Below are 22,735 nucleotides of genomic sequence, written 5' to 3'. Positions count from 1 at the left end.
CTTGTGTGAGGCTCCTCCACGGTTCCGCTAGCTGAGTCTTGTGTGAGTCTCTTCCACGGTTTTTTGAGGTGCTCGAGTCCTATGGAGTCCACTCTTTCTTTTGCCGATACCTTTAAATGTCATATCTCCTCCATTTTCCCTCTGCTTAGTGTTAATAGAGGATGGTTGTCCAGTTGTACTCCCTCTTAAAACAATAATAACCACCACCGTCTGAACAATGTAGTACAAGCTGCGAGTAAATGAACGAGTGCTGGGGCTCCAAAGTTACCAAGCTCTTGTTGCGATGTATCTCGATTACTACAATGTAACGATTACAGTTTTAATTTCAGAAGTGAATTACGAGTAAAAATTACATATAAAGTAATTTTTACATGTAATTCTATAACTTGCCAATTTTGGAAGCGAGTGTTCGTGCTCCTTACAAAGTATGGATTGTGACCAGGACGGTACAGCGCGCAGGTAAAACAAAAGAGAAAATAGAATGCAATGAAGACATGTCCACAGAAAATGAGGGATTCACTGTGCGTCAGAAGAGACCAGGACTTTACCAAGAGATATCGGACAGGGAGAGGGGAAACATTGTCTTACCCAGCCCGTGATTCCACGGTCGCCACTCTGACCTAACACCCCTTCTCTGGCTACAATACGAAGCTCATCATGTTTAAATGTAGTATACAAACAACCAGACTGAACAGAATCACCCTGAGCGCGGTCGTAAGAAAGGACCTAAAGTGGTGCCTAACTCTATGTAACCACCAAATTATCTGATTAGTGATGCGACTTGTTGAACTGATAGGGGACAGCTGTAGAAAAGATCATCCGTCTCTGACTCACATAATCCTAAGTATAGTCCCGGGCGTGTAAGGACGTACACTAAGGGTGCAACCTTACCCTTTCTCCCCTGTAATATTAAGGTATTGATTTATAGTGACTTTTCTTGCTGTTGGTTCTTTTTCAGTGTCGGTAACCATACAGTTTAGGGACCCTACTTGCCGATACGACGTCTTACTGTTACCGTTAATCTGGCACGTTGGCAACGTTCAGTCACTGTTCTAGCGTGAATTGCGTGTTGCCACCGCATTGCCTCTAAAGTCACTAGCGATACATTTGCGAGAATATTTAAAGCATATTTTCTTTTTCTGTGGGATTGTAAATCTATTTGGCTAATACCAGGTAAGTAGAATTGTGGCATGTTCGGATAATGCATTTAATAACATAGTTTGTGTGAAATGATGAGCACATCATTTTATTAATTACGTTCCTATTTCGTCCCATACTTATACGAACAGAATTCGATTGGGATGTCTAAGAAGGAAGAAAAATCTGCAAAAACTCCTCCGAAAAGGAAACCAAGGTTACGTCCTTTACAAGCTTCAGGTCAAGAAATGCTTGTACATTGCTACGAGCAATTGAAACAGGAAGACGACGAAGAAGGTATCAGTCGTAGTGATACGAAGCTAATGGCAAGAGTTGCATTATTAAATGGGGTAAGTGTTCGTTTTTATCTTGTTTCTATGATAAGTTTCTGGCATAATGACAATCAGTTGAAAAGGAGCAATATTTCATTCTGAACCTAACCTAACCTAACCTGATCATGTAGGCCTAGGGATGGGCTGCGAACGGAGTCGCGAAGAGTCGAGACTGCTACCTCTGGAACCGACACTCTCGACTCCGGTGTCGACTCCACTGATGCACTAACGCCATCTAACAAATATTGTCGGAACTGCTTGGAATTACAGTTCCACGTTCCTCCCTTGGTAACTTGTGATACGATTAATACAAGATGATTATTAGCCAGCGAACATTAATTATTGCTGCGGGATATTATCATCGTTATTGTTAATGTTAAAGGTCTATTTTGGCGACGACGATGATGATGAGGACAATAAAATAATAGTGGTCGTAGTAATCTGACAGTAAACCTTTAGATAGTAGCCAATATTAACTTCACTTACAACTGCTCCGTGGGGTAGTGGGCAACGAGTCCGCTTGACAGCTCTCGGCCCCGGGTTCGATTCACGGCTGAGTCAGAGCTTTTTAATTGTGAATGTTTAATACCCCTGGTCTGAGGACTCGATGTTTGTGTTGTTCTTAACGTTGTCCACGAACAAATATCATTTAATTTGTTTAAACAACTTGAATGACGTAAAACAGAACAAAAAGGCGAGTGCTTAGAGTATGATTTTACAACAAATATTTTACCAATTATTGTGCGTCATAATAGCCGCCTCCGCAGTCTAGGGAGGCCCCGGGATCGATTCCGGCCAGATCAGGGAGTTTTACCTGTGTCTCAGGTTTCGTGATAACGGTGAGATAGGGACTGGGTCTAGAAAGCCAAAAATAAAGGTCGCGAGGATTCGTCGTGCTGAACACACGTCACCTCGTAATCTACTGGCCTTCGAGCTGGACAGAGGTCACTTGGTAGGCCAAGGCCTACCAGGGCTGTCGCGATAATGGGCTTTTGTGTATAATAATAATAATAATAATAATAATAATAATAATAATAGAGGGGTGTAGATGCAAAACTCACATTCTCCAATTTTTTAAGGTATTGAGTTATGCATATCACCACGTTCGTCTTGTAAAGGCGCATCGAACTGTGATGGTAGTTTGAACCAAAACGCACATTATAAGACTGAAAAAAAAATACTGAAAATGGAGTTTTGAAACATAAGTCACATTATCCAACAGATGTTTTGCAGCAAAATTCACACTCTCCATTCCAACCAATCAGAGAGCCTGTGGTGCGCCCAGGGCATCATGGGATTGTCTTCACTCTGTTGACGTTTTGTTCACCTCACTCTTAGCATTAACCTCTCAGTTTACGCAGCAAGTTTTTAATTAATTAATCTTACGGCTCATTGGTTCTAACTAGTTCATGAACTAATTTACTGCACAATGGAGGAAGTAGTTCAGCCATCAACTGGTCATACAAGGAAGAAGAAAAAGACTCCTGAGAAGTGGACACGAAAGAAATCCCAATTAGCAAGGCTAGTTTTGTAGCTATAGCGAGGTTAGATTTGTGGCCTTGTATACCTTTTTAATAAACCAGAACCAAGAAAAACATTGTCAGGTTTTGAATATGAAAATGCTAATAATATTTTTCTTTTTTAGGCATTCAGCGAAAGGTTTGCCGGGATTCCCAACTTGTAACCACAATGGGGGAAAATTTAAGTGCACAACAGTTCCTTTACAAGACATTCGACGGTTTCATCAAAACTTCTACTCCCAAAAAGATAAAGTGTACCAAGATAACTTTATTCTGAAGTTTACCTCATCAGTGGAAGTTAAAAGAAGAAGACCAACTTCTGGACGCTACAAAAGACAACCCGTGAGGACCAAATACTTCATAGGCTCGAAAGACAAATCCATGGTTCCTGTATGTCTTAACACATTCATACGTGTTCTCAATGTTTCACGATTTCGAATAAATGGTGTTTTGAATCGTTTCCGAGAAACCGGGCAGCTTAGCAAAGAAAACAGAGGAGGTGACAAGGTTTCTACTAAAAATTTGCCGAAGAAAGAGAATGTAATGAATTTTATAAATAAATTCAAATGTTCAGAGCCTCACTACTGTGCCAAACACACGGGCAGGAAATATCTTTCTGCTGAGTTGAACATTAAAAAAATGTGGAAAATGTATAACCGTTCACTCACAGAAGGTCAGAGTGGTTTGAAAGTAACACAGTGGTACTTTAGATCTATTTTTAACAAAACATACAATCTTGGCTTTGGCTCACCAAGGGTGGACGTTTGCTCTACTTGCCTACAGTTAGATGAACGATTAAAACATGCAGGTCCAGGTGAGGAAAAGCAACAGATTATCACTGAAAAACGTGTGCATAAGTTACTTGCTAAGGCATTTTATACATCACTCAAATGTACTGACCCAAAAATTGTGACTTTTAGTTATGATTGCCAAAAGAACTTACCCCTGCCAAAAGTACCTGATCAAGCCGCGTACTACAGTAGGCAAATTTACCTTCATAACTTCACCGTGGTTAAAGGAGATTCAAAAAGTAAACTGACTCCAGAAAATGTGACAGCCTACATTTGGACAGAAAACGAGTTTGGCAAAGGATCAAACGAAATTGCTTCTTTGGTTTTTGATACACTCATAGCAACAGAAATGGAAAGCCCTATTACTACTGTGCGATTAGTGTGTGACGGATGTGGAGGCCAAAACAAAAATTCTATTGTCCTGGCCATGGCTTGCCACTGGCTTTCCAAACTTGCGCCGAAAAATGTAAGAACAGTGGAACTTTATTTTCCTATAACAGGCCTCAGTTTTCTGCCACCAGACCGAGTGTTTGGGGTAATAGAAAAGTCTATAAGGAAAAAAGAAGTGATTTACAAACCATCAGAGTGCATTGATATTATTAGTGAACATGCTAAAGTAGTTAAAGTTGGCATTGACTGTCAAGTGTTTGACTGGAAAAAAGAAAAAGAGACATTTATGAAGAAACCGGCGCAATTTCACTTTCAACTTGGGGCCTGCAGGAGGATTGTTCTGACAAGAACTAAAGCGAAGGACGTACGTGTTAGGGGAGAGTACACATACAAGTCAGATCTTGGAGTGTCCAAATCTCTAACCAAGCCAGGGAAACTGCTTTCTAACATGAGTCCTAATGTTATACCTGCGTCAAACACAACAAAAGAAACCAAGAAGGTTGATGTCAACAACTTGTTGACGAAACATTACGGAGACCACTGGAGAGATAACGAGGAGTTACTATTTTACAAAAACATTGATGGAGCTGATGACACTGAAGAAGAGGAACCTGTTTGTGAGCCGACTGAAGAAGTCAGTGTCATTAATGTGTAAAACCTGTAGTCTACTAAAGTTTCTAACATTTTAGATATTAAAATTTGTTCATTTCTTAATGCTTTTTGTTTCTATTTTGCTAACACAACCTATAACAGCATACCAACCCACGATATTTTACTTGGTTCGTTTTCAATGTTAAACCGTTTTGCTTCATAACTAACATTATCCATAAAAGTTTGTTGCAAAACTCACAGTTGACCACAGTTTTGTTCAAAACTCACATTGTCTGAATTTTACTTTAAAATTACAAAAGAGCCCTCTTTAAACAAAGCTTTGCAGTGTGGGCAAACAGTTCATATTGAAACAAACATGTAACAAAAAAAAAAAATTAAAGTACAATACCATGGCCTTCAACATTAAACAGTTTTTTTGCCTTTTTCCAAAAGTTTGGAAAAGTGGAGAATGTGAGTTTTGCATCTACACCCCTCAATAATAATAATAATAATAATAATCATCATCATCATCATCATCATCATCTGTATCTGTTTAACCTCCAGGTTCGGTTTTTCCCTCGGACTTAGCGAGGGAGCCCACCTCTACCACCTCAAGGGCAGTGTCCTGGAGCTTCAGACTCTTGGTCGGGGTATACAACTGGTGAGAATGACCAGTACGTCGCCCAGACGTCCTCACCAGGCTGAGTGGACCCCGTTCCAGCCCTCGTACCACTTTTCAAATATCGTGACAGAGCCTGGAATCGAACCCGGGCCTCCGGGGGTGGCAGCTAATCACACTAACCACCATACCACAGAGGCGGACTACCATATTTTGTGGGACGAATATTATTCAGTGTTTATTGTCGCACTGTATAACCATCAACATGTATGGGAGGCAACATCGGCGGGTTTGGTTAAGGCTTCATTCACAGTGTTTATTCGTAATGGTTTAATGAAAATGAAAACCTACAACCTGTTTTCCAGTCATTGTTCGGGTCAGGGATGACATGAATGAAGCCCCCATTTTGCGGCAAGGATAGGAATCGTGCCGGCTGCCGAAGCCTGTCGCACTCCTCTGGGGCAATGATGAATAACTGACAAATGAAAAGAAATGATATTGGAAAGTGTTGCGGGAATGACACATGACAGGCAAAACCAGAGAACCCGAAATAAACCCTGTCCGCCTCCGCATTGTCCAGCACAAATCTCACATGGAATGACCGGGATTTGAACCACGGAATCCAGCGGTGAGAGACCGACGTGCTGCTGCCTGAGCCACGGAGGCGCTGGTAATGGTTTAATCTATGTTCGAATTATGTTAGTGGATTTACCCATATTAGATTGGTTTTCATCGTTCATGTGCAGTTCATAATGATTTACCATTGATATCTGTTTATCAATTTCCTGATCACGACGAATAAAGACGTGAAATTAAATGCCCGTGTTCTGCTATGCCGATACTTTCTGACTTGACACGTTTTATTTTATTTCAAATACACCATTACGCTCGTCGTCTTCGTTAACGATACTGTACGCCATTCTACAATACTCTTCAAAATCCCAATGGGCAAATGAGCAGCAAAATGTATGATATTTCATGTTATTTTCCGCGCCTCGACACGCTAGCGGCCCTGCAATGAGAGTCAAGTTCGCTTGGAGTCGCGAGACTTCATGCGAAGCGGCTGTGCGGCCCCGCAATGCGCATCAGGTTTACTTGGAATCGAGAGGCTTCATGCGAAGCGGCTGTGCGGCCCCGCAATGCGCATCACGTTAACTTGGAGTCGAGAGGCTTCATGCGAACCGAGACCGGTGTTCGGAGTCGATGGAGTCGACGCTCTCGATTCCAGGCTTCAGTCGCGCTCATCCCTATGTAGACCTAGGCCTATACCATGTCTTGTGTCGACTTCGATACGGTTCGTAGACTTAACCTTTGTGTATTCATGTTGACTTACGGTATATGTGTATGTAATATATTTCTGTGTGTGTATTCTTACAGTGTAGTTTCGGTTTAGTCCGAAAAGTAATAGGAAATTTCAAGAAGGGAGTTGAATTTTCTACACCAGGTAAACGCCGAAAGCGTGAACATCCAGTGACCAGCATAGACAGTTTTTCTAAGGAAGCGATAGCAAGGTTTATTTATGATAAATTACATAAAGGTAAGGTGACTTCATAAGGAATCTATTGCAACATTATTTATAGAAATTGGCACGCAGGTGAGATAAGCTCCCAGAAATGTTTTGTGCATGTATTGTCATACAGCTCTTTTGAGTCCCTTGTAACTCTCTTTTTTCTTCCCACAGGAGAAGTCGTAACTGTAAGAAAGGTTTTCGTCCACATGAAAGCAAATTATGACACTTATTTGTACAAGGGCTACGAAACATCATTAAGAAGAATTTTGAAGGCCATGGGGTTTGTGTGGAGTAAAGGTGATCCCTATGCGTATGTTAGAGAAAATGAAGACATTTGTTTTAAGAGATCCTGTTTTCTGAGGGAATACATGCGTAATAAGGACAGTGAGAAACCAAAACCTGTTGTTTTCTTGGATGAGGCTTGGATTTTTATGAATGGTGAATATATATGTTATATATTACATTTTATATAAAAAAAATCCTGGAATAATTTATCTTCATCAGGTGTCTTTGGTTTCAATTGTGCATTTGTCTTTCAGGGTCACCCACATACTCTTGGAATAAACCACACAAATCTGGACATGATGTTCAAGGAGTAATTCGTCGACCTGTGTCTGAGGGAGGAAGACTGGTTATTGTTCATGCTGGAACGAAGGATGGCTTTGTACCTGGTATGTTCTTACTTTATTTTACTTCATTTTATTGTAGCGAGGTGATCTCTCTTTACATAGTTATGAGGGTATTTAGGGTTTGTAGTACGGATGCAGGGGGGGGCACATAAGTCTCTGATAAGACCCCAACTTAAGTACAGTTCCTGTGTATGAGACCCTCACTGGGATTACTTGGTTTGAGAATTGGAAAAGTTCAAAAGACAGAAGCACGATTTGTTGTGGGTGATTTCTGACAAAAGAGTAGCGTTACAAAAATTTTGTCGGGTTTGGGCTGGGAAGACTTGGGTGAAAGGAGACAAGTTGCTGGACTAAGTGGTATATTCCGAGCTGTCGGTGGATAGGTGGTGTGGAATGACATTGGTAGACGAATACGTTTCAGTGGTATTTTAAAAGTAGGTAAGATCACAGTACAGTGATAAAGTTGATGAAAAGTGGGGCAAATATTTGTTTTTTTTAAGAAGGGAGTTAGGGATTGGAATACTTTACCAAGGGAGGTGTTCAATAAATTTCCAAATTCTTTGCAATTATTGAAGAAAATACTAGGCCTATCCCTGAAACTACATCTTCTGTCCTAAGTGCAGATCAGTGGTGACTGATTGATTGAAATTGACTGGCACTAGGTCGGAAGTGGCATTATAACTTACCGCTCATTGAGCTCTGTACGTGGTTTTTGATTTTGACTTCTCCACTGTTATTAAAAAGACTTGCAGGTATTCACTTTAGGCCAATGATTAACCTTAGAGAGGTATTTCAATCAAAACTTACTCAGTGTACTTTCATATAATATTACTGGATATTTGTATCAGTAAATTACTTGTATTGTAGGCCTATTTATTATGTTTATTCTGCATTCGACAATCTCCACCTGAATCAGTGCTTGATACCTGACTGTTAAACACCTTCCAAGCTTCTTATTTCTTACTGTCTGATATAGGTTCAGTGTTCGCAGCAATTACATTTGTTCTAAGGTATTGAAATGGGTGTTTATACTTATCTTTTATGCAAGTGATCGTGGACTTCTAATCCAGATATAGGCCTACTAATGGAGATACATTCATGAGAGATGTTACGATAAAGTAGTGTAAGTAGTAATTAATTGACTTCATCATCAGGTGACTTTGCTACACAGTAGTTGGTTTCACTTAAAGTCAGACAGCTTTTTGTATCATTCAACAGAAATCACATTTTTTATTAATAGGCCTATCCTTGAAGAGGGGTGATCTCATTTTTAGGGAATACTTTTTTTTAGAAGAAATAACTTCATACTAAAACTTAAAATTCTTACAGGTGCTGATTTGATATTTGCTACAAACTTGAAGAGAAATCAGGATTACCATGGTGCTATGAACAGCGAGAAATTTCAGATGTGGGTGAAGAAGCAATTAATCGTAGGATTAAGAAATATAGGACCCTGTGTTATTGTAATGGATAATGCACCATATCACTGTAAGCTTGTTGAACATCAACCAACAACGAAATGGAGGAAGGATCAATTAGTGGTAATTATACTTAATTGAATATTTCCTTCTACTGAATGATGTTTAATGATGTTACAGAAATTAATTTTTATTTTTCCTTTAATTTACAGTCATGGTTAAGGCAGAATGGAGTTTCTCCACCAGAAAATGCTACAAAAGATGAGCTGCAAAGGTTGTGTAATATGAATCGAAGTCACTTAAAGAGGTACAGAAGCACGTAAACATAAGTTTAGATAATATTGTTTACACTCGTGTATTTGACTTTCATGTATGCATAACAATATTTCTCTGTTTCTTTAAAACCAGGTACGTTGTTGACGAGATGCTGCACAGTGAAGGCCATACCGTCTTACGACTTCCTCCATACAACTCATTTTTCAATGCCATCGAATTTGTATGGTCTGTGGCAAAACAGTATTATAACAAAACAGTGGCTTCAAGACCTGGTCACGGATTGGACAGAGCTACAGCTGTGTGGAAAGAATCTCTTGATCAGGTAGGCCAAGTGGAAATGTTATTTATTGGATATATGCAAGTGGAGTTTATAATATACTTGTCAGGTTGTGATACTTCAATATATCTTATAGGTGACAGCAGAGATGTGGAGAAATGAAGTGAAACACACTGAGAAGAAGATTGTCGAGTTCTACAATAATGAGGTGAGAGGTCTTCCTGAAGTGGAGGAACTAGTCATTCATCATGGAAGCAGTGAATCAGAGGAGGAAGATGAAGAAGATGAAGAAGAAGAAGAAGAAGAAAGAAGAGAAGCCGAGGAGTTAGCTGTACCATTGTAAGAGCCATTCCATGAGGTTAAGAATGTTATAACTTTGCTGGGAAATAATACATTTCTGATTGCCCCGTCCTTTCTGATATAACGAAGTTACATTTCAAAATTGTGGGAATTGTGTATCTACAAGTTACAGGGCGGTATAGATGTGCAGGTGGGGATCAGTGTCCAATCGGAGTGGAATTATCTAGAACTGCTGTGGCGCAATGTGAGGAGGAGCGGGCAAGGGGGGGAGAGAGAAAGGGAGACAGCACTCTGTCACCAATACACGATGTAAACATTGTACGCCTGTTAAAATACTGACATAACTTAAATTTTATACACTATCTAATGGTTTTCCACAGTTCTCTGAAAGTCACAACTCGCGTATACTGTATATATATATAGAGAATTACATATAAAAATACCTGTGTCCACAATAAGTAGCCCACATATCAAATATAAATCAATTTGCTTTACGTCGCACCAACACAGATAGGTCTTATGGCGACAAAGAGGATAGAAGAGATAGGAAAGGGCTAGAAGTGGGAAGGAAGCGGCCGTGGTCTTAATTAAGGTACAGCACAAGCATGTGTCTGGTGTGAAAATGGGAAACCACCGAAAACCATTTTAACGGCTGCCGACGGTAGGATTTGAACCCACCATTCCCCGAATGCAAGCTCATAGCTACGCGACCCTAAACGCACGACCAGCTAACTCGGTCATCTTTGAAAATGTCTTTTTCTATCAGCAGAGGCTTTTTTAAAATCGTCATATTTTGTATAGGCTACAGGATATGTACAGTAGCCCACTGGTTTTCTGATTAAACATCATTTATTTAATCTATTGCATCAGTCTACTTACATACTCACTGTCCACGTACATCGGTAACCTCGTGATTCGATTATTGAAGTATTGTGCAATGATGCGACATACAAACTAAGAGAATACCGAGTGGTTCTTCCAAATATAAAACAGACAATTTCGAGTGGTCATGAGCATGACTCATAGTCATAGGGTAGGCTAAATAATAATGTTATTGGCTTTATGTCCCACTATCAACTTTTAGGTTTTTTTTGAGACGTCGAGGTGCTGGAATTTAGTCCTGCAGGAGCTCTTTTATGTGTCAGTAAATCTACTGACATGAGGCTGAGCACCTTCAAATACCACCGCACTGAGCTCGGCCCTGCCAAGTTGGGTTCAGAAGGCCAGCGCCTCGACCGTCTGAGCCACTCAGCCAGGTGTGGAGGCTTGAGAGCTGAGTTTAAGTAATTGTCGAATGTCAACTAGTTATAAAGATACTGATTGATTAAACTAATACAGTAATTAGAATAACCTAATTGACTACCTTCTTACAACCTAGGTACTTTGGAATTGTGTTCTATCTTTTTAACACTGCAAATAAATCCATGTATTGTTTAAAACTCCCTGTAAGAAGAGGACAGTGGATGCGAATAGGTATTATTTTCAAATGAGCTGAGCTCGAGAGTCCATTATAGCATACGATTTTTTCAGTGTACCATGACTCTGTATGTATTGCTTCAGAGGAAGTTCGGCTCCCCGCCAATGTCCAGTGTACCGATAATGAACCGTGTGTGTGTTGTGTCTCACTGATCCATGACTGCGTACGATTCTTTCAGTGTGCCATGATTCACTGTGGCTCGCTGCAGCGAAAGCTCGACTCCCCGCCAGTGTCCAGTGTGCCTATAAGGAGCCGTGATTGTGCATGATTTGTGTGCCGTGAGCTTGCCGTTCCTGTGAATCGATTCACTCGGACACTTGAATGAATCGATACACTGCTTCGAATCAAGCACTCAGTAGCCTACACTAGTAGAGGTACATAGTACATTACCATTAAGATAGATAGCATTGCAAAGTAATTCGTCTTTACCATAATAATAATAATAATAATAATAATAATAATAATCGTATGGCCTCAGCTACCATGTGCAGACATTTCAAGTTGACGCCATCTGGCTGTCTGCTCGTCAATTTTGACGTTCCGTTATACTCTAGGCCCACTAGATGGCAGACCGAGTAAACCGAAACTCTCTTGGGCGTCTGTGGCTGAGATTTAATGAATTTTGTCGGGTAAACACCAAATGTGTCACCAGAGATCTTTTACATGCCGACATCGTACGACATGAAGTGTCGAATGGACTTTTTTCTGCCCTTCAAAAATCCGACTACCTCTGCCGGGTTTGAACCCGCTATATTGGGATTCGGAGGCCGTCACTCTACCACTGATCCACAGAGGCAGCTGTCTTTACCATGAAATACATCGTCGTCGTACATGACTGAATTACTATCAATATATCTTAGAGAAACTGTAATGTACATGAAACCGAAATTGAGTTTAATTTCCACGATACATTCTTCCTATATAAAGGAGACCATGTAGCTTATCCACCTTCATTTCAGCCACATAAATATTCAGCAAAAATTGCAAAATCACATTAAAGGACAAATACATTTTTTTAAGTAGAAATAGTCTGGAACATAGATTAGTGAGGTTGGACATCCTGCCCGTCATCATTCAGGAGTCGCTGTTGAACATACTGTACTTGTCAAAACTAGTAAGTTTCTATTTTACACAATAATAGTGAAATGTTGATGAAGACGACATACACCCAGCCCCCGTGCCAGAGAAATTAACCAACGGTGGTTCAAATTCCCCACCCTGTCGAGAATCAAACCCACACCCTGTGACCAAAGGCCAGCACGCTAACCATTTAGCCATGGGGCCAGACAATAATAGTGAAAAAGCATGTTCACTGCAGCTATTGTTGACAGGATATTTCTTCTCTTTAAAGAACAATGAGTACCACGAATTAATATCCTGTTTTGTTGATTCCTGTAAACTTTGTATGTACGGTTTTGGTTCGCCAGTTCCTAGCGTATCTACTGAATGAAAACTTTGTAAACCAATGGATTCAGTTTTATGTTTATTGCCTTCAGTCGTCACGACAGTTTTTTCAATGACAACAGTCGCTCAAATACAAATCCTGTCGAACCTAACCTAACCCTGCGACAATCAGTGGTTTTCGATGGATCACTACCTAACCGGTCATTATAATTTGTTTTCGGTGGATCACAACCAAACCTGTCCCTATCAGGGTTTTCGGAAGAATACAGTGGTTTTGTCACAAGTCAATACAGACTCTTGAATCAATGTGTGAAAATGGGAAAGTGTAGAAAACCCTCTTCAGGAATGCCAATCTCTAAGTCCATAGTCTTTTCAGCGTTGTCACACAGCTGAAATTCACTTTAGAAGTAATTGTAAAAAGTCGTATATAGGCTCTACAGATACATAGTACATTACCAATTCCATCTCGATTGCTATGATACGCACACTGCATAGCGGTTTTGCTCTATAGATAAATCATATTATAGTGAAAAAAAATTGTTAAAAAAAATCTGTCTGGCATGAAGGTCCAGAAGGAAAATACTTTCATTGGAATTCTTATTTATGTGCTCACCACCCTAGTAGGTTTAAATAAACCTTATAAATACGTTGTAAGACCCATTCTCGAATATGGATCTGCATGTTGGTTTAGCCATGGGGCCAGAAAAATACAACGCAATTGCAGAACTGACAAGACACGGTATCTCACCAGTATTTGTGATGAAATAGACCAACATCATAGGCTGAATCAAACACGTGATCTTTTTAAAAAGTCAACAGCATTACCCATGAGTTCAAACCACGCACATGGGTGATTGAAGATGAAGATGGCAACCTCATTACTGATAAGAACAAAGCAATAGAGAGGTGGAAACAATACTGTGAAATGCTGTATTGCAAAGGAAATAATTCTGCCGAACAGGAAAATTCTTTGAGGTATGAAGAAGAACCTGATATTTTATTAACTGAAATTGTGAACGCTGTCAATCATTTGAAGAACAACAAAGCCCCAGGTATGGATGGTATTTCGGGAGAAATGCTGAAAGTGATGGGGGAGGAGGGCATGCGTGTTGTACATTTGGTATGTAATATGGTGTGGAAAACTGGTGAATGGCCCAAGGACTGGACAACATCAATACTAATCCCTCTTCACAAAAAGGGGTCTATAAGGGATTGTTCCAATTATCGCACTATCGCATTAATATCCCATGCAAGCAAAGTTCTGCTCTACATAATAAATCTACGCCTAAAACCATTCCTGCAACCTCAGATATCCGCAGAACAAGCAGGCTTTGTTGCAGGTAAAGGAACACGAGAGTCTATCTTGAACATGAGACAGATAATTGAGAAATGTCGCGAGTTTTGTGTCCCTGCCTTTATTTGCTTCCTGGACTACAAAAAGGCCTTTGATTGTGTTATGTGGGACAAGTTGTGGCAGGTGCTAAAGGAATTTGGGGTTCCACTGCACTTAATATCGTTACTGAAAAGCCTGTATAAAAACCACGCAGCAACCATAAAGGTAGATGGTGATCTCTCAGGCATTTTCAATGTGACGAATGGAGTAAGGCAAGGTTGTATATTATCACCTCAACTCTACAACATCTATGCAGAGTGTGTCATCAAAAGAGCTCTCAATGGCTGGAATGGTGGAATTTCGATTGGTGGCAGAAAAATTAATAACCTACGCTTTGCAGATGACACTACCCTCATCGCTGGTAGTGAAGAGGAACTTCATGACTTGCTTGTAAGGGTGAAGAACACTAGTCTTCAGTATGGTCTAGAGATAAACATAAAAAAGACCAAACTAATGGTAGTTGATCGGCAAGGTGAAATCCAACTTACGGGATACCTAAAAGACCTGGATATAGTTAAGGAATTTGTATACTTGGGGTCTGTCATCAACGACACGGGAAACTGTGATAAAGAGGTAAAAAGACGTATTGTCTTAGGTCGTGCTGCAATGGTTAAACTTACTAAGATCTGGCAGAACCGGGCAATATCAAAAGCCACGAAGATGCGCTTGGTAGAATCACTAGTGTTCTCCGTCTTTTTGTACGGCTGTGAGACCTGGACCGTGAATGCTAAAGACAGAAAGCGCATTGATGCCTTTGAGATGTGGTGTTGGCGGAGAATGCTACGTGTATCCTGGACAGAAAAAAGAACTAATGTTTCCATTCTGGAAGAACTCTGCATCAAGAAACGTCTATCTTCCCGTGTGAGTGAACGTTACCTCCAGTTCCTTGGCCACATTTTGAGACGAGACGGAGAGAACTTGGAAAAGGTAATTTTACAAGGCAAAATTGAAGGCAGTAGACCACGAGGAAGAACAGCAAGCAGATGGATAGATCAGGCGAAGAAGATCACTGGGCTACCACTTCAGGTCATACTAACGAAATGTGAAAACCGCTCTGGATGGAGACATCTTGTCAAGGTTGCAACAAGGAAATGATGGAGTTATGAGGTCACGACGCTCAGTAATGAGCACAACGACTAATGATGATGATGTTGGTTTAATAAATTCCCTAGAGAAAGTTCAAAGAAGAGCGATGCGTTTCGTAACTGGGAATAGAAGGAATACCATTAATTGGGAAAGTCTTGAATCTAGAAGAACTAGAGCTCGCCTGTGTGGTCTTTATAAGAGCTATACGGGAAGGGCTGCTTGGAGTTGTATTAGGAATAGGTTATAACCTCCCTCATACTTATCGAGAAATTATCATAAGCATAAAATTAGGGCCAGAAACCGGCATACGGATGTGGGCAAGTTTTCCTTCGTCAACAGGACCATAAGGGATTGGAATAAATTACCTGCGGCAGTCTTTGATAGATTCCCTTCTGGTATCAAGTCATTTAAGAAGACCATTTGTGTAAAATGAAAAGTAAAAGTTGTAAATTACGGGCACTGTATTTGTGATTTTCTGCTTGGTTTCGATTGTGAAATGGGAGGCTTTTTCTTGTGGTATTCTCTTTCCTGGGAAGTGCTTGCTGTACTCATGTTTTTGTAATTGTTGTTGTTCTTGGTTAATTAACAATGTTTTTAACTTTATTTTATCATCACTTGTAACGTTAAGCTAGTAGTAAGCTCAATCTATAGTTTTGTAAGCCATAGTAGCAAGTATTGGAAATAATTAAATTGTGTATGAAACTGTACATGATGCTGGATTTAGAATGACTAGTAGTATTTCTTGTAATATTTTTTTCCATGGAATTCCTTTTTGTACTTGAGTTGTTGTAGTTGTTGGGTAGTATGATTTAACTTTATTATCACTTGTAGTGTTAAGCTAGTAGTAAGTTCAATCTATAGTATTGTAATTTGTAGTGTTAAGTACTGGAAATACTTAAGTTGTGTGTGAATATGTATATAATGACACTGGATTTAGAAAGTTAAATTAGTAGTATTTCTTGCTTGTTGTAATGTTGTTGTTGTTGTTGTTGTAGGGTAATTACGGTTTAACTTCACTTTATTATCACTTATAATGTTAAGCTAGTAGTAAGGTTTGTAAGCCAAATTGTTAAGCACTGTAAATACTTAAGTTGTGTGTGAATTTGTATATGATGTTGCTCGATTTAGAATATTAAACTAGCAGTAATTCTTGTTATATTTTCCTTCCATTTATCTGCTTCTTGTACTCTTGTTGTTTGTTTGTTTGTTTGTTTGTTTGTTTGTTGTAGTTGGGTAATTATGTTAACTTTATTATCACATTACTGTAAGTGACCGTTGCCACCGGGGTATTTCCCATTTGCAATTTATTAATAATAATAATAATAATGAGTGACAGAGGTTTAACGTAATTTGGAAGGAATGTTTTGCGTATGATAAATGAGTACCAGTTAACTATTGGGGGCAAAGGCGGTCATGCGTTGAGCTAACCACACCACACCACCCCACCCCACCAAGTGCCAACGTCATGGATAGTGGAAGCCTTCACCTTCCCCCTTTCCAATGGCTTTCATGGTTTGTACGGAGATGACTTTGCTTTTTGCTTTTTAAATATTAGTATTCATGTTTATTATGTTTGTTTATTCATACCCCTGCTTTGTAATTCAGTGACCATGGAATGGCTCTAAATGTTGTAAATTATATTTATATTTACTTGTATTTATTTCCTTTTTCCTTATTGCACACGTTTGTTGTTGTTGTTATTATTATTACTACTACATATCGCTTAACATGTAAATAAACTAATATTTAATGCAGTAAATAATGCTTATCTCTTCGGATTCATTTCTTCGTTGCATATTCGTTTTGCTATGACAACATGACTTCTTTATGATATAAATAAATATAAAATAAAAGTATTTCTTCCCAAACATATTTGTTATATGTGCACCAATCAGAGAACCAACTAGGGAAGTACCTCTTACTAAGGTGCATAATGTTTTTGCATACATGTATAATTGAAGAATTGAAGATCCATATACAGGTAAGTGGGTCGCCCATGTGGTAGGCCTATTACGCGTCATAGGAAACTGAGTGAACTGGCTGTGCAGTTTGATCACATTGCTGTTAGCTTGGTTTCAGGAGATGGTGATGTATTCGAACCCCACAGTTGGCAGGTCTGAAGTTTTTTTTTGCCCGTCATTTTCATTTCAGGCTAGTGCTGTGTCTGTACGCTTATTTACATTTTAAATCCTAGCCCTCTTTCCTATCCAATTCTTGCATCACAACCTGTCTTCATGTGATTTAAGCCAATATATATGTAAAAATCTGGTAATGTTGTTTGACTCATAGTGCTCCTGTACATTGGTTTCCGTAATGTTGAAAGCTTGAGATACACCAACTTGTAAGCTGAAAATATGTTTAAAATGCCAAATGCCGAAAACCGTAAAAGTTCTTAGTGGGATGTAAAGCTGTTAGCATTATTATTAAAAGGAAGGACATATGTCTTATGTGGTAAGTCCTTGAACTTGCAGAAATCGCAATGAATTATTCAATCTATATTCCCTCCCCCCTTCCTTTAAGAATGCAGTTATAGTAATGCATACATCAGAATCAGAATAAAGGCAGGAAATGTTTAACATTATTTTAAGCGAGTGAAGGAGAGAATGTATGACTAGCTCAGGTTGGCGGATTCGAGTTCGGCGGTATTTGAAAGTGCTCAAATACTCCAGCCTCATGTCTAGATCTACTGGTACATAAAGAACTCTTGCGGGACGAAATACTGGCACCTCGGTGTATGTGAAAACGATAGAAGTAGATAGTAGAACTAATATTCAATTCTGCAGTGAGCTTGAAGCTGACCTAATTTCCGTTCACGTAGCTTGGCACATTAGTATTCCTATATGTTTCCTGATAACCGTGAAGATATAACCAGCCTGCAGGCTGAAAATTTGCCCAATCTCTCTCCTTAGGCTACGGGTTACCGGTATTGAAGAGAGAAGGAAATGTTCGCGCAAAAGAAAGGGAAGTCATTGGACTTTCGAAAATCACACTGCAAAGACTTATTAAACAAATTGCATCGTTTAACACGCCCCTATTTTCAAGAATATGGTTATAGTACGCCTACTGCATATCAAAATAAAGACAGATATATGTAACATTAATTTGAGTGAGAAAGGGTGTTTATTTCCTAAGTTTCTCATTGAGCGTGGAAACCGACTTAATTATGAATATCTTGATTTATTTCATCTTAACTTTTATCATTTACTAGGGTAGGGAAACATTTATTATCGGTGTTTACATTGAGGTTAGTTTGTTATGGTTATGTCTGGTGATTTTAATATGTAACCAGGCAGGTTGGCAGCAGTGATCAGCCATTACAAAAAAGAGAAAAGAAGAGCATCGGGCGGCGATATTTACTTTCTGGGGTATTTCGTTACGTGGCGATTACTATAGGAGAAAGAAGAGGTAACCTCTCCTTGACTCTACGCTTGGTGACCACGAAACTCGTAGCTGAGTCTAACACACTATCTAGTTATTTTTGTGAGCCTCCTAACTTTCGTATTCACTGTCCGATCTTCCTTGGTCAACTCCTAATCTTTTCCGACTCTGACGCTATTACGTTTGTGTCTTCCCTTCCTTTTATCGATAGCTTCATTGTCCTCTGATTGGTGTTAAGAGAGGAAGATTGTCATCAGTTCTGTAACATTCTGTTCCCGATCTCCTGGTGCTCTGCCATTAGCATAACTATCTCTTCCTATCGTTCAATTACTTGACTGATACTGACAATCTCGTGCTCTCAGCCCACACACTGCCTGTGACTGATCAACGAAATATCTTCCCTCCATCTCCCTTGCTCATGGATTGGTGTTCGCTGGAGGATCTCTTTCCAAATGCCAAATACAAAGGGCACTAGGAAAGTTTTGCAATGTGAGTGAACGCTTTAGACTTTTTCAAAATAATTTCCACCCCACTCAATTTACTTCTACATACGTCGAAACCAGTCACTGAACCAACTCTGCCACTTTTCTTCGATTGCATTTTCACACTCCTGATCCCATGCTGCCAGAAGCTCCTGGTCGGATGCAAAACGCCGCCCTTTCAGCTTCATCTTCACTTCTGGGAAGTGTGCGATGTCACAAGGTTAAGATCAGGACTGTATGGAGGGCGATCAAGCGATCAATGGTAAGAAAATCCATTGTTGCATTAGCACGATGTCCCCCTTGCTGCAACATTTTGCTCACAGCTTCAATGTTTTCCTCAGTCACTGATTCAGACGGTCGTCTAGAATGAGGATCGTCTTCAACCCCAAAATTTCCCCTCTGGAACTCCTTAAACCAGCGGAAAATTGTATGTGCTGGAGCATTGTCGTGATGCAATAGCCAAGTGTTGAGCCGTGACCTTGGACGGAGCTGCTTCAGAGCCTGGGTGACTTGAGGCAGACAAGTCTCACTGTACCACTTCGCAGTAACTCCCCTTTGTGTTCCTAGCACAACCCGAGTCAGGATGACCTCTTTAGTGAAGAATACTGCAATCATCCTTTTCTTCACTGACCTTGACTTTCGCTCAGTCACAGGAGTACCCTCAACTTCAAACAGGCACACCTTGTTCTGAGATTTTGTTGGGACATCGTAATGATGGAGTCAAGTTTCGTCACCTGTAACGATGGTATTGGCGTTACGTTAAGTCTCATTTTCAAATTGTTTTAGCATTTTTCGGTACCGTTTCACTCGATGTGTCCTTTGCTCTGAAAGTGAATGGGGCACCCTAAGGGAACAAACCTTTCTAACATGGAGATGGTCGTGTAGAATTGAATGAATAGCTGGTGCAGGGATGTGGAAGGTCTCTTCTACCTGCCGATATGTCATCCGTCCCTCTTGCTGCAACACTTTCCTCAGAGCTTCAATGTTTTCCTCAGTCACTGATTCAAAGGGTCGCCCAGAATAAGGATCGTCTTGAACCCCAAAATTTCCCCTATGGAACTGCTTATACTAGCGGAAAATTGGTGTCCGATGTGGACAGTCTTTCCCCAGCACCGGAGTCATTTCCTCTAGGCACTGGTCAACAGTTAATACACGAGCAAAATTGTAGCGGATATTTGCGCGATATTCACCCGTTGACCACACTGACATCTTAACATGCTATCAGTCACACTGCTTGGTAACAATTGGTGTGAAGGTCGCGCCTTGTTGTCTTCTAGACCGGTTTTCACCCCTCTTTTCATCCTTCACCATAAATGCGGTGTCCAGCCAACTGGTTCTGCGTATTGCAAAACTTTCCTAGTGCCCACTATTAAGTTCATGATCCAAGTGAGTGTTTCTATTATTCGTATCAGAAGTGCTTACAATCGAGTAATATAACTTATATAACACAAAAATAAACAATGTGGACCATTACGGGATTTAGAAGTAGTTAATTATATTCTAAGTGGTTAAAACAAGCAATTGCAGTACCTGCTCTATGTCCGCTGTGCTATGAATATCTTCTTATTGTTTTCATTGTGATGTATGATGAGATGAGTAGCTCGTGCGGTAAAATGTACCTGAGTTGCAGTTTCTTCAACGTTTGTTAGATGAATATATCTGGATATAATTGGTAGTTCTCATTCCTCTCACGATAAAAACAGACCTACACATTTTCTTATTACAGATACCGTAATGTCAGCTACTTTAAGAGGTACAGTCACACCCGCGGTGTTTAACGGTTTACTACCATCGCCTTTCTTATGACCACTCTGAGGTTATTTTCTAATACATCTGTTTGTTCTTGTAACTGCTAAACGCGCAGAGTAAAGTTAAACATTCTTTCAATGTCAAATTATGACGAACAATATGCAGTTTTATTGTCTATGAACACCTGTGTTGTCCGTTAGGCACGCGTATTAAATCGCCTAACACTTGGATGTAACTCATTGGTCGTCCGAGAGAGGGAGAAATATCCTGAATTTACACTAGTCACCTGTCTTCACAGAAATGAGACTCGCCCTTACAGTAAGAACTCTATTTAACAAGGTCTGCATAGCCGAGGTTACCAACACGTCCTTGATTCTCCTGGAAGGGTGTGAGTTCGAGAAACGTGAGAAAATAGATTTCATTTTCTGGAGCAGCACATGACGCAGAGGTTCACTCAGCCTGCTCCAGAAATGAGTAGCGGGTTAGTTCATGGTCCCAAAGTGATTTCGTTCTTCCTCGTAGCTGTACTAGGGAATGCACCATGCGTTTTGTTCACTTGTAGCCAAATTTCTCTCACTGGTGATGGAGGACATTTATACTCGTATCTCAGCGAACAGGAAACATCTAAAAGCAATTGGATTCTCATATAAAGAGAACTGAGGCGTTGTAATTGGCATTGTTCATTTCTTAGCGCGACGATGTTTACCTTTCCATGGAACTTCCGGTAAGTTGTACGTTCGTAGTAACGGCTAGACTTGATAACGTTACTGAGAGTTCCTCGTTCTGCTGCTAACGAACTGAGTTCTCTCATCTCTGGAGTCAGTTCCTGTGGTGAACAGAAACTTTCTCCTGACGTAAGTCAAGCTGAGCGATTGGCACTGACTGAGTCGGTCATCTGAAAAGGGGACATGTCCAAAATATTGCATTTAACAGGAGAGATACAAAAAGGAATTAACAAACGAAATTTTCGAATTTGCATATAACTAGTAAAAGTCCCTTTATTCCTATAACACGGATTCCAGATCCCATCCCTGAAGGTAAGAAAATTCAAATTTTGTTTTCTGGATGCATACAGTTTTCCAAGTGAACAGAATTTTCTTAGAAAATATAAACGAAGTTTTCCTACCTGTCCTTAAGTTTTGATTTTAATTTGAGTTTCCATTACAATGTCGCTTTTCAATCAACCTATAACATTTAGAAATCGGAGAATTATGAAGTGATCCTAAACAATATTATAGTTTTAACAAAAAAATCAGCAAACATATTCATTCCGTCATATAGGACATTACATTCTTCAATACGGTTCATATTCTCTCATCGAGAACTGACCTTGTAACCATTGTAATGAACATATTGTAGTCCTGTCCGTAGGTTAAGAATATAAAACAATAACTGCAAGTAGCTTCTCTTTAAGAGGATCAGAATTCTTTTTCATGCAGAGCTTCCTGCTCAGTAATTGGACAGTTGTTGACAGTGTCATGGTAGAAACTGGCATCTTACCACCAATATACAGTATAAGTTTCCTCATGTCGTTGACCTTCTTAATATTAATGGGACTTTGTATACCGTATACTGAGAGAACGAACGGAGAATAACGTAAAATAACTGATGTATTATAAGAAAATTAAGTTTCACACTTGACAACTGTTTTGACAACACCAAGTATGTCGTACTTTTCATAAGAATGCAAGTGTATTTTGCACATTTAGATCTTCTGACAGGGCACACTTACATTCAGTGAATTCATCTATTTCAGGAAGTGTATTTTCAGCTTCCGCAGTGGACTTCACCTTCGAAGACTGTGTCAATCAGCGGTAAAGGACTAACAGATCCTTGTACTTTTGCTTGGAAATCGGAAGTGCAGTGATGAAAAAATATTCGGCTGTAGTTTATTCGATACAAACAGGTTTGTGTCATCATTCAGTGTGTATTCTGATTTCAGTCGAACTGAAGGATTCACCTGATGAAGAGAAATT

At 39.8% G+C, this 22,735-nt stretch overlaps 1 protein-coding gene across 1 annotated transcript; it reads left to right on the top strand.

Annotated features, from left to right (window-relative positions):
* The first annotated feature begins 4,618 nt into the window (after positions 1 to 4,618).
* On the top strand, positions 4,619 to 9,910 carry LOC137503345 (uncharacterized). Its single transcript, XM_068230903.1, has 4 exons — positions 4,619 to 4,804; positions 9,150 to 9,244; positions 9,346 to 9,535; positions 9,627 to 9,910. Exons 1-4 carry the CDS (start codon positions 4,619 to 4,621, stop codon positions 9,831 to 9,833), a joined length of 678 nt encoding a protein of 225 aa, XP_068087004.1. The 3' UTR covers positions 9,834 to 9,910.
* The last annotated feature ends 12,825 nt before the right edge of the window (positions 9,911 to 22,735 follow it).

Source organism: Anabrus simplex, chromosome X (assembly GCF_040414725.1).
Source record: "Anabrus simplex isolate iqAnaSimp1 chromosome X, ASM4041472v1, whole genome shotgun sequence".
NCBI classification, from domain to species: Eukaryota; Metazoa; Arthropoda; class Insecta; order Orthoptera; family Tettigoniidae; genus Anabrus; species Anabrus simplex.
The sequence above is the reverse complement of the archived record's forward strand: the minus strand, read 5'-3'. Positions and strand labels throughout refer to the sequence as shown.